The following is a 13,699-nucleotide window of genomic DNA, read 5'->3' as shown; positions in this document are numbered from 1 at the left end:
GTGTATGTGAGAGGAAAAGTACATGTATGTGCATGGTAATTCTGAATAATGTCCCTAGGGGCACCTCATAGGAATCTGTCTCTGCCTTATTACCGCCCATTGGAGCCTCGCTGGCGCCCCCTGATGACGCTGCTCACAACAGCAGGAGCGGCGTCAGAAGAAAGTTCCCAAGACTGAGGAAACATCACAAAGTCTCTCGCGCGCCTCCACAGTAAGCTTTTGGGACTTACATCGCCTTAAGTCAATAAGGGAATACACATTTTAGATCTAAATAACATTTACTGACCACATTTACAACTTTGCTTTAAGATTTTCATTACGACGAACAAGGGATTTGTTTATTTGGCAGCTGTCTTCACTTTAACGAAGGACAAAAGTGGTCGCCGACACCGGGGAAGGACCTCATCAGTGTTAACTGTTTTCCTTCAGTAATGTCTTTATAATGGAAGCAAATGCGGATTATGGTGACGTTCTATCAATGTAGAGTTAGGGGAATCTTCACAAATAGCTGTTCGCCGGAGAAAACATAGTCTGCTCTATGTATTATCTGTATAAAACATAAACTGAATTTCTCTGGCACTTGAATGAATACATCAGGTGAGAACTAACCGTGTTGAAGTTGACTTAACCGTAAGGCATGGCTGGCGTGGTGCGCACCCTGAGCCGGTGTCTACTGCCCGCGGAGGCCGCTCATGACGACAGGAGTAACGGGAAAGAACGAGCCCGCGACCGCGATGTCAACAAGGAGCGCGAGGCGAAGCGGCGCAGTCGCGAGATCGATGCTATGCTTGTGCGCGAGAGGCGCTCGGTGCGGCGCCTGGTGAAGATCCTGCTGCTGGGCGCCGGAGAGAGCGGAAAATCCACATTTCTCAAACAAATGAGGATCATCCACGGAAAAGTGTTCGACCAGAGAGCGCTGCTCGACTTTAGGGATGCTATCTTTGAGAATATCATCAAGGTAACGGTCACATGGATGATCATTTGGTTGTAGTGTTATTTATAAATAACTTAATTCAAATTATGATGTAACTTTAGAACTGATTATTAGATCAAATATATAGATAAACATCACCCATTGCTCTAGACATGAGCATTAGAAATATAGAAAATTAGTACAATAATTGTAATTATTATATTAATAATAATAATACAATTATTTTAGTTTGAGAAAAATTATATTGAGTTAGACTACAGTAAGTTTTAGTCAGTGCCAAGGTTATTTAAAGGCCTAATATACAAAAGTTGCCAGTTTCATTTTGTGACCCACTTTTGTCACAATAAAAAAATGTTACACACAAATTTACATGAGGAACACAAATAAATTCAGATTCTGTAATCATTAATACTCTTAATAAAATAATAATACTGCTTTACGCCATTAAAACCTAAAAGTTATGTGCTAATTTATGCTAAAGCAATTTAAAGGTCTACTCCACAAAAGTTTCCTGCTGTGAAACAAGCATTCTTCATATAAATAATAAACACAAATAAAGACAGTTTTTACACTCAGAACTAATTCCCAATGTCTGTGCATGTAAATGAATCAGTGCACACAGTCAAAACATGCAGATTCACATTAGCTGCTTTAAGGAATATTCCGGGTTCAATACACGTTGAGCTTAATCAACAGCATTTATGGCATTATATTGATTACCACTAAAATAATTTTTGACTCGTCCATGCTTTACTGTAAAAAAGCACAAATCTGGATTGCAGTGAGGCACTTACAATGGAAGTGAATGGGGCCAAAATGTAAACATTAAAATACTCACTATTTTAAAAGAAAAGCCACAACACAACACATAAACTGGTTGTGTGTTAACATGATTTTAGTGTGAAAAAATCGCTTGCTAACCTTTTCTGTGTAAAGTTGTTTTACAACTTCGTTATCAACAAACCCTGAAATGACTGTAATGTATAGCTCAAATAATACATGAGTTTTAACATAACAATTAAAGTGTTTTTATAAAATTATAAGGTTCACATTTCTGCCTTTTAAACCCTCCAAAATTGGGCCCCATTCACTTCCATTGTAAGTGCCTCACTGTAACTTTATTTTTTGCTTTTTTAAAGAAAATGATGGACGAAATAAATTTTTGTGGTAATCAACATTGTCACAAATACTGTCGGTTGAGCTTAACTAGTATTGAACCTGGAATATTCCTTTAACATACACTTCATATTTATTAGATCAGCCTAAATCTAGATGTTCAGATCTAGCTGTTCAATTTTCCTTATTATTTATCTGACTAATTCATTTAGCCCCAAAGTGCTGTGACAGTTGATTTAGGCATCTACTCTGTCACAAAACAAAATGCAGGGGATTCATCTTGGGTATTTCTTGAGAATTTTCTGTTTAAGATTCCTGTGTTTAATTACAGTAGCTTGACTCATAGTTCGTTGTTAATGGGAAAGGGGTGAAAATATGTCATGGGGGGGTTAGAAGTCATCACCCATCTACCATTTTATATCAGCAAGTGTGTCATGCCTCTGACTGAAGAGAGCGAGATCTCAGCAAAACAGTCAGCAAGTGTTACACCCTCAGCCAAAATCTAGTTGTTTAGAGTCTGCTAGTCTGAAGCCAATTTAACAAGCACAAGTGCCATGTTTCTTTTATGAACATGATATTTGTTGAAAAATGGAAACTTATTTGAACATCATCTTCTCATTATCATCGTTTTTGTAAGATTGATTTAGTTAAACAACCTTTAGTTACATATAACCCTGTCAGACCGATCAGCCACAACATTAAAACCACCTGCCTAATATTGTGTAGGTCCCCTTCGTGCCACCAAAATAGCAAAAAACATCAAGTGAGCAGCATTTCTTTGGATGGAAATGCCTTAATGGTGAGAGAGGTCAACAGAGAATGGCCAGACTGGTTCGAACTGACAAAGTCTATGGTAACTCAGATAACCGCTCTGAAAAATTGTGGTGAGAAGAATAACATCACAGAATGCTATTCTGAGATGTGGGTTGGTGCTGTTTTGTTAGCACGAGGGGGACCTACACAATATTAGGCAAGTGGTTTTAATGTTGTGGCTGATCGGAGTACCACCAGTGAAAATGATCAGATCGAGCCAGTTGACCAGCACAATATTTCTGTTTGACCAAAGAAGTCTTGCTGGCTAAACTTTGGCCACCAGCATCTCACATTGGGGAGCAGCACCCAAAACACAACATATACTGGTAGCCAGCTTTGCTGATATTTTCAGTAGGGAAAAATACTTTTCTTCTCCCTTAAACATAAATATTTCTGTATTCTGGCAAACTATGATGCTCGATCATTCAATGGGAAACAGAAATCAGAAAGGTTTTTATCCTTGGTCTTGTTATCTTACCCACATTTTGGTCAAAAGCAGTGCTGTTAGATCAGAGGTATGGCTCAGCGGAAGGCTTTTGCTTTATATGGAAAAAAACTGAGAAAAAGGTTATTTTCTCAGGACATTGCCGAAACAGACTTCAAAATGTTATTCCTTTCAAGATTCATATCAACCAAAGAGTTATTGGCCAAACTATTAAACATCGAATCATGCCACAAATAATTCCCATAGCCAGACTAGTCTTGTTTAAGCTTTTGTCTGCGGGTCTCAGTTAAAGAGTCTTTCCTGCAGCCTATGTTGTATAGGGACACAACTGAGACAGAACTAAAAGATTCCCTTTGTTTCGGCTGAGGCTGATTGTGATCAGATCCTCTTCCAACCCCATGAAGGACCTGAGGAGCAAAGCAGCAGAACTGAGCGTTCTTTGTGGAGATGATGTCATCTCAGTTTATTTTCAATAAACCCCTTCACCACAGATTGTCTAGTAAGTGGAGGAAAAATTATAATACAGTTCTCAATTCTCGTCTCTTTCATTAGTGTTAAAAGCATATGTTGAGGTCAGTGTTTTGGAGCGCCTAGGTATATACGAGAATAAATCTGTGATTTATCCTGACATTTATAACAAGTGGCATGAAACCGAATTAATGTATGCATTGGTACTGATTACATGGTCCACTCACTGCCCTGCCAGTTAAGTGAAAAGACTAAATGACCACAAAGAATGTGCCCAAAGTTTTGTGTTTCTGAATGGTTTACCATGGGTTTTTTTTCACTTCGACTGTATTTTTACATTGCAATGCACAGATCTGATAATTTGATGGATGTCTGATTTTTTTTTCTCTCATCTGTTTACATTTACTGTAGACATAACTGACTGTGTTTACATGTAGCCTATGTCCCACCATACAGCCCATATTGTTCTGCCCCTTCCTATCAGTGAATTGTGCTTTCCTCTGGGTTTGTACGAACATTGATATAATTACCACAGGTTTGACCACGGATGGCTAGACACGGAGTTGGTGCTTCTGTGCGTGACTATATTTATGGTTTATTGTAATACTGTAGGTAATTTGTAGATGTGAATAACCTCAGCATTTCTAAAATAAACAACTACATTTTAGATGGAGAGTGTTTAAATGTATATTAGATGACCAGATGCCAGATATATTTCGAATTTAGAACCACATCAGAGGGCAAAAAAAAAAAAAAACGAATCTAATTTCTGCAGAGATACACGCCCACTAGAAGCCTGCGGTCGTCAAGGGAAAATCGCCTTGTTGCACCATCACAAAGAGGCACCAAAACACTTTCACAAACTTTTGGCTACATCGTACCATGCTGGTGGAATGACCTTCCCAACTCCCTTCGTGAAACTGACTCTCTTTCTGTCTTCAGAAAATGGCTAAAAACACATCTTTTCCATGAGCACTTAAACAGTCACTAAAAAATAAAAAATTGTAATACTACTATTCCGATGTTAGCGAAACTTTGTAATATGGCACTTTTCGTACCACTGTCTCCTTAAAGGGATAGTTCACTCAAAAAACTCATCTTCAAGCCATCCTAGGTGTATATGACTTTCTTATTTCAGCTAAACACAATCTTTGCGCTTTTTTGGTCTTCAAAATCTAAGGTATCATACACTCCCATTATAAAGCTTGGAAGAGCCAGGATATTTTTTTTAAATAACTCAGATTGTGTTTGGCTGAAAGTCATATACACCTAGGATGGCTTGAGGGTGAGTAAATTATGGGATTATTTTCCTTTTTGGGTGAACTAACCCTTTAAGATTCGCTTATGTTTTCCTCTTTTGTAAGTCGCTTTGGATAAAAGCATTTGCCAAATTAATAAATGTAAGTGTTTACATGTCTGCAACACAATCTGATCTGTGCCAGTTGTCAGTCAGTATGTTTACATGGACTAAAACAATAATTTGTTTTTTAAATGCCATGGAAACACTTTATAAGCCCATTGTATACTTTGGCTTTTACTAGGGCTGTCGATTTAACGCATTAATTATATGCAAAATATAGTGTTAAAAAAATGCATGCTATTAATCATGCCCTCGATCCGTACTTGAACTCTGTAATAAGGAATGTTCCACCATTGGTTCAAGTTTGATGTACCACATTGATGCAGTAGAGGGCAGTCAGTGCTCCAGCTTTACAGGCAACAAGCCTCGAAAAATCAAACCAACGAATTCAACAGGAAGTACAGCCTTCCTGAGATAGGATTTTGCGTTCAAAGACAGTTGGCCCTAGCACAATAGAATTGAGGGATCATTGAGATACATTTAACATGACAGAGCATCCTAAAAACACAGCGCTTATGACTAGAGAAGCTGAATGCCCCACCATACTGCCCATGAGATGCAAAGCGACCATTTCATTAATTTAATTAAAAACTGTAATAGATTGACAGCCCTAGTTTTTATGGTTATGCCAATGTATGCGTATAGGGCGAGCGAAGTACATTTTGACATCAGCACAGTGCTTGAGCAATATACGCTAGACGGCATGATTTTTCTAACCACACATACTTTGTTTGTATAGTTTGCGCATGTGCCTGGAATTATTTGCATTAATTAGTGGGTCCACAAGGTGGCAACACTCACCGATGGGCCATTGCTTTCACAAAGAAGTGCAAGAAGATGATGGAAATGCCATTGAACAACATGAGATGAAGGTGCATACAACAACAGTGGATGTTCACATCAAGAGCGTGTGTGTGAGGACTTCTAATAGAATAACTCCTGAAGAGAAATAATCCAGCATCTCATAGCAGTTGTAGCACTCAGGCGTAAACCGTGTTTGCTCGCAAGGTCAAATTGAGTATACTTTGAAAGTATAAAATTCGAAACTTCGAATTTTCACATACGCTCATTGATTGTATAGCATGTATACATGCTATTCGGACTACAATTGGCCTCTGCGTTGGAAGACAAAAGTGTACATTCTTAAAACACATGGACAGACAAAAAATATGGAATTGTGAACTTCCTTTTTGCTGAAGAAAGTCTGTAAAAAGTGAGAAGAAACTGGCTTTATTATAAATCTGAACAGATTCACGTATGTTGAAAGCACCCCAAACAGAGCTGAAAGAAGATGAATGGATAGACCGGCAACACATCAGTCCTGTGCCCACATGTGGGGATTTTGGAGGAGCTTCACTTCCTCAGCTTCCTCTTCTGGCTGAAGCTAGATTATAACTGCACATGTAAGCATACTGACTGAAAAAAACAACAGTTTGAAGTTGAATTTGAAAACAATCGAATTGGTTGACTGTGTAAATGTAACCATAGATTATCAGAGTACAGAAAATGTACTGAATGATGAAGTTCTAAATTGTCATTTTATTTGGAGCCCAGGGTTTTTTTATAGTTCACCTTTTTTTAATAGGTTTCCTATTAGGTTTTAATAGGTTTTTTACAAATGACAAAAATGTAGCTTTAGAAGTGACGTGAATCATTTTTATGAGAAACTATTTTCTCAGTGTTTTTGTCATTTAGTCCTATCAGTCCTGGAGTGAACAGGCCATAAAGCAGTTGCTCATTACTGGGGCAAACAGTTTTTGTAGGACAATGGCTAATAAGAGGAAAGCAAGTGATGTGAATACTTATATTATACAGTCTAAAATATGTGTGAATTGGATTGAGAATGGTCTAGTGACCTTGTTTTCAGTGGTGAAGTCAAGGTTAGATTGGAATAGCTCCACAATGGTAGTCTCTGTGGGCTCTCAGTATCGCACAGTCCACAGAGCCAGAGGAAATGCCTCTCCTCAGTGCAGAGACAGCGAATGCTGCAAACAATGGCGATTCAGTCATCCCATTAGACCGATTGTCATCACCCAGCTGTTCAGCCCATCCATCTGAAGGGTTTAGTATGATGACAGCATCACTGATGTTTGTTTTACTGATACAAATTTGGAGCAACCACAGTCCAGACTTTTCCTCAGCTGATGAAAAACTAGGACAAACAATCACAGAGGTTTGCAGTCGTGTGAGCAAATCCAAGCCTGCGTGCTGATCACATTATTGGTTATTTTACAGATATCTTGATCTTCATTTCAGCCACTTTACAGTGGCAAAGGTCCAGTAGATAGTCCTCTCAACTTCTTCCAAACCTTTCCAGTAATGCGTTTTTGCGTATGTATGTATGTATGTATGTATGTATGTATGTATGTATGTATATATATATATATATATATATATATATATATATATATATATATATATTTTGGATAGACAACATTGACGAATGCTTATCAATAATACAGTGTTCAGTGACTAAAATGTCAATATGACTCAATGACTAAAACTACATTAACTAAATATGATAAAAAATAAACATTTGACACAGGATTAAGACGAAGACTAAATAAAATAACAGCTGACAAAATTAACACTAGTATTCAGTTGCCAGGTCATTAGTAGTGTATTAATGCAAAGCCAACGTTTACATGTATTTAACGTCACTTTTTTTTATCAGTATGGTACCACCTCTGCCTCATTTTGAGCCAGGAAAAACCCTGCATTAGTGATATCATACTGTTCATGTGTTACACTTGCTATAGTTTACTTCCATGTTGTTTCTTCAGCTAGCAATGTCAAATGTAAATCAAATCAATCACTGAAATATCAGCGCAACCTTGAGTTGAAATAACAAGTATAATAATTTATGTATACGTATATTGTCCGAAAATACACCAGGCGAGTAGGATGCAAGTGCAGTAAGGGCAGATTAATGTGAATAAGGCAATAGTACAGTTCAAACAGCAGGCAAAATCCAATAATCAGTTCAGACAGAAGGTCAGATGATTGGCAAACACAGGAAACAGAGCTAGATGCAAACTCGTGGTCAAAATAGGCTATAGCACTATATATAGTACTATAACAAGAGATCAGGCAGACTATGAAGGCTTTTTAACTTGTTATCTTAGACACAAGGAATAGAGCGTATACTTTGCACTGACAAAATGTGACAGGGTTTCTTATAAAGGGTGCAGTCATAACTGTGGTGACGAGGTGTTATGAGGCTGTTCAGTTCAGGTGATTGGGATCGAGGTAGTGCAATGTGTTGTGGGAACCGGGGCAACCATGTTTGGAGGCCGCATTGCTTGCTGTGAAACAGAGTTCATGACAGATATGGGATACTATTCATTTTCCATTGTTGATAATTCATCGTTGCACAGAAAATCAATGTGAAATAGTGTTTATTGTATGAATATAGTACTAATTTGTCTGGTAATAAACAAAGAACTTTCTGTCGATCGCGTGATTTCTAAATTTGCTGTCATGCCCGGTAACCCCATCTGCTATTAACTGGCACCGGTCCATAATGCAATGCGTGGTGCGAGCGTGAGGTGATCGTCTGTGTTCCGCGACTGCATTCGGGTTATAACGTGCGACAACCGGTGGAGTTTCTGGTAACCCCCTGGAGTTTCTGGTAACCCCCTTGGGTAAGATGGCGCCCCCCCTTTGTTTCACAGTCTGCATAGGAGTTGGTGGCCTATGCAGACTGTGAAACAAAGAGTTTTCACTTGAATGCCCCATTTTGTGCGTGCTACATAACTACTGTTGCTCTCCCCTGCAACGTGCTCTAAATCTCATTTTCACTAAATAATACATTCGATTTTGGTTTGTTTCTCACCAAACCTTATCGTATGTCTCATGGAATAATTTATTAGACTTATGAATTATACATTTGTGTCTTTTTGAAGCTGTAAAATGTGGTCACCACAAATCATTATATGACATCACTGAGAATTTTTTTTTCACAATTTCTCCCTTTGTGTTAAGAAAATAAAAGAAAGTCATATGGGGTTATAATAACACAGGGGTGAGTAAACAATGACTTAAATTTCATTTTTGGTTAAACTATCCCTTTAAACAATAGGCTACATGCACATACTTCAGTGGCTATTTCATGTTTTTATGTTATTCTTCTACAGTAAGGAATTTTTCTCCGATATTGACTTACAGTATACTATTCACTCACAGTATACTATTGTTAATGATAATGATTGTCGATTAAGAAAATTTCAACCCTAGTTGTTTCATGATGTTTTAAAAGTCCAGATGAATGATTTGATGCACCACAATCATTTCTTTATGGATTTAACCATTTTAAATTGGTTAACTTTATGTGTAAGAATTTATTACTTCCTAGATCAATAACTAATTATCAGTTAATTTCTGTTAGCTCTTTGGGGCTCTTAAGAGAGCAATCTTTGATGGGAGACTAATCTAAAGAGTGACCTGAGACTGATATGGTGTGTTAGGTCAGCAATAATATCTCACATCTGTTTGGCCCCCAGCACCTTTCACTCATCATTCTAACTCTCAAAGAGTCAGTTTCCCAATTTCAAATCTCTCTTGATCTCCCTCCTCTCTTGTACAAGGGGGCGCTGCTGGCAGCGAAGCATTTCCTCTGTTTACTACATCCTTGAGAAAATAGTTGTGGTATTTATTAACTGCCGAGAATGTGGATCAGTTATACTAAAGTGAGTGTGTATGGGGGAGCAAAGAGTAGGTTATAATCCAGTTCTACCACACCAAACAAGCTGCTCCCTGACACACAGAAAGGTTAAAATAAATTAGTTTTCTGCTCACAAGATGTTTGCAGGGGAGGATACAGGAAGTGGTTAAAGGGTGACACTGGGAACAAGCATATATCAAGCCCATCTTCCTGTGTGATAAATCGGAGAGTTCCTCTGTGACTGGAGTCTTGGGAGGCTCCTTCAGAGGCGGCTTGTTTATGGCTAAGGAGTTGTTGCTGATTTAGCATTGGTTGCTCAGCGGTAGGGAACCCATGAGCAGCTGCCCAGACCGCTCCTCACATCTGCTTACACTGCAGAATCACTGTTCTGCCTTTACCACCACTGGCCTAATTTATGTGCCTAACATGCAATGCCTGCCAATTGCCTATAAGATGAGGGACTACCGATTCTCTGTCTGCTGTGTCTCTCAACAGAAATCGTGATGGCAGTGAAACATATTAGCTTTTTTTCAGAGGACATTTAGAAAATCCCCCTTTTCTGTGGAACAACAAAGAGAATATTGCATATTATCTATTGTGGGGTTTTATAAATGTATCACATGGAAAATACCTTTTAGGCTTTTCTAAAGTTTTAAGAAAAGCATCAGCCCAAAATTCACTTTCGAAGGAGCCATTCAAAACAAATACCAAATTCTTTTTTTTTTTTTTTTTTTTGTCTTTTCAAGAAACACTTGGAGCCTTTCTTGTGGTGAGATGAGGTTTTGGTGTATTTTGGAGCTATTTTTGGGGCTTTGCCATAACACAGGAAGAGATTAGAAGCCCTGTAACTGACCTCTTCGCTTTGATAAAGCAGCTTTGTCGCTCTCTCTCCTCTCACCCTGACTGCCAGGGAGGACAAGAGAATACGTCTACGCTTCCCAGATTGTGGCGGCCAGAAGCGGGTGAAAGTTCAAAGGAGGGTAGGTGGCTTTTGGATTGGGGCTGCCTCTTGGAGACAAATATTGGCAAAAAAGAGTGCACAAGGGAAAACATGAATAAGAAAAAGAGTTAAAGAAGTGAGACAAGATTTTGGCCTGTAGGAATGTACTCTTGGAGCTTTGGTTGACAGTCCTTGACAAAGGCCATCTATTAAGAGCATTAAACCGCCAACAGGGAGGTATGAAGCACGAACAACTGTTTACATTTGTGAGCTATTTGATGATTACGGGAATCTTGGGTTGGGGAGCTGGGAGAATCTCGGGAGTTGGAGGAGACAGCCAGACTAACAGAACTGTACCACATGAATTTCCTGTTGCTGCCTTGCTGTTTTATTGGTTCTACAATGCATCGGCCTTGTGTTAATATACAGATCTCTTGCACATGAGGACAAACTACAGTTTTTGGAGCCATCAAGCCAAGACTGGCTTTAATCAGACTTTTCTTAGTGAAGATCCAGTGGGGCACAACCCACAAAACACCTGCCCGAGGGACAATGTATCTTCTTCTGAGACGAAAGCTGGTGTAGCACTTTTACTGTAGCATACATTTGCCCATGGCATATTTGAGTGCTAGTGTAGATGATTCATATGTTGCTCTGTACAGCAGAAGAAGAGGACCAGTAACCCCTTCTGGGACTTTGAACATCAGGATGTTATTACTGTGCCGCTCTTAAAAGAGGGTGAAATGTGCTGCAAGGGAGGATTTGCCTTGGTTGATTGTACTGCACTCATTATCAAGAGAAGTCAATGGCCTTATGTTACATTTACAAAATGTCTCATGATATTTCTGCTCTTCCACAGAGCCCAACCCTCCTAGTTATTGCTAGAGGCTCTGTTCAGGGTTGTGTGTATTTGGTGGTATGCTTGCAAGCGAGGAGGCTCATCGTGGAAGTTCAGTTTTACAGAGTTTGCTATCCTCCACAGAGCTTTCTGGAGACTTTTCATGTTTGGCTCAGAGCAAAGTATTTTGATTCTGGCAAAAGCAAATCTTTCCCAAAAGCACACTTCAAAAAATGTCCAAGAGCAGATTTGTTTTATTTAATATTGAGAGTAGGCTGTATTTTAAGGCACCATATACTAAACTTCTGCAACATTCCCCCAAGGTTTCTCTCACCAAAATCTTTTGTCATGTACATAGTTGTGCATGCCCATTTCACTTTCTCTCTTTCTGACCCTTAGAATTATACAGGCTGTTTTTGTTACTGCATTTTATAGTTCTATGTAAATGACCTCTGTTATGAGTATTATTGTTATGACTTATTAACTTTCTTATTGACTTCTATGTACTGGTGTTGTTCACGCTGTTGTTCATGAGAGTGCCCAAAGTTACTGAAATCTGAAAAAGATTTGTAAAATGTACAGTGTGTACATTTTCTATGTTAAAATACTTTCTCATATTCCCGCTTCATATGCAGGCCTGCTGGAAAGACCAGCTTAACCAGCATGCAATTCCCATGTGGGTCTAGGCTGGTTTATGCTGGTTAGAGCTGGTCTAGCTGGTTGACCAGCATAGCCATGCTTTTCACAGCAAAGCCTAGCTGGTGAAGCTGGTTGACCAGCATGGTCTTTCTGATGAAGCTGGTCAGGCTAGTTTAAAAGCCTGTTGGTTATGTCAGTACAGCATCCTATGCTGGGGGTCCAACACCCAAAACACAACATAAGCTGCTGACCAGCAGTGCTGGCCTTTTCAGCAGGGAGAAAGCCATTCATAGATTGATTTCTTCAAAATATGTAAACAATATAACATTTGAGTGGGTCGTCTTTTTTGAGTGACCTGTCCAGCCCCACACAACTATATTGACAATGGTATGAGTTTGGGGCTGGACTATAATTTTTTTAAATCACAACAGATGTTTACTGATGTTAAACCATTCATTTTTACAATTGCTTTTGATGGCATGAGTGGTGAATAAATCGTCACTTTTAAAGCTGGAACTTCTTCGCAGTGTGTAAAAGTGGGCGCTAGTGGCTAAGCATGCTCGTTTTTTGTGTGTTGTGTTCCAAAATGTGTCAGACTGCAATTCATAACACAAGTTCCATTTTCAACTTTGATGCAAGGGGCGCTATTGCAGACATTAATGTGAACTGTCCGCTTCTACAGGGAGTTACAGAGCAACAGTTTGAAAGATGAGAAAGTAAGATAAAATTAGGGCTGGGCGATAAAACGATATCAATATTTATCGCGATAAAAAAACTCCACGATATCGACGATAAGCTTTTTAGTAATTTTCGATATTTAGCCTGTATGTTCTACATCTAGACATGCATGTTGCTAAAAACACTAGCAGTTTGGCTTTCTTGTTCTACTGACGCATAATGAGAGAATGTGAGCGAGCGCTTTCAATTCATTCCTATTGAAACCGAGTGTCAAGCTCGTAAGGTGGATTGTAAAATGTAGCCGCGTGGGGAAAGCGGTTCCCTAGCGTTGGGAGTGGCTTTGTGCGGATTTCTTCTGCGTCAGTGGAAACACAGACTCAGACTGTATGAAGTTGCTATTGCCCCCGCTACGCAGGTCACCGTGTTCCAGATCCGGACCCCAGATTGATTCCATCTTGATTGCAAGACATCATGTCGACAGTTACGCCCTCTCATCGTCTCTAGTGAGCAGCGCGACAAAACAACAAGTACCGGTTACATCATATCTGATCTTTCTGCGCTGTATTCTTGAATATTTTTCTCTAGCACTGAAACATGCTTCACTGAGGCCCTGTCCCAGTCCGCACCCTCTTCCTCTTTTCCCCACATGTGCGTAATCATGAGGTGCGTGTTTCCAGAGCGCCTTTAGACCAAAACGTTTTTCTTTCTAAATTTAGTTTTAATAATCAGCATGTTCGAAGCCTTTAATAATAAACACATAGATTTCTGTTCTAATTTTGTGAAATTATTCAGATGTCATCATCTC

The 13,699-nt window shown here is 39.1% G+C and overlaps 1 protein-coding gene across 1 annotated transcript in view; it reads left to right on the top strand.

Moving 5' to 3' along the window:
* The first annotated feature begins 153 nt into the window (after positions 1-153).
* The window catches only part of LOC127652823 (guanine nucleotide-binding protein subunit alpha-12-like), a 56,041-nt gene continuing 42,495 nt past the window's right edge, over positions 154-13,699 (top strand). The window contains exon 1 of the mRNA XM_052139225.1: positions 154-958. Coding sequence (XP_051995185.1) covers positions 638-958 — 321 coding nt within the window. The 5' untranslated portion in view covers positions 154-637. The remainder of the gene's footprint in view (positions 959-13,699) is intronic.

This window comes from Xyrauchen texanus, chromosome 12 (genome assembly GCF_025860055.1).
Source record: "Xyrauchen texanus isolate HMW12.3.18 chromosome 12, RBS_HiC_50CHRs, whole genome shotgun sequence".
Taxonomy (NCBI): domain Eukaryota; kingdom Metazoa; phylum Chordata; class Actinopteri; order Cypriniformes; family Catostomidae; genus Xyrauchen; species Xyrauchen texanus.
Note: the sequence above shows the minus strand (reverse complement) of the source record. Positions and strands in the feature narration are given on the sequence as shown.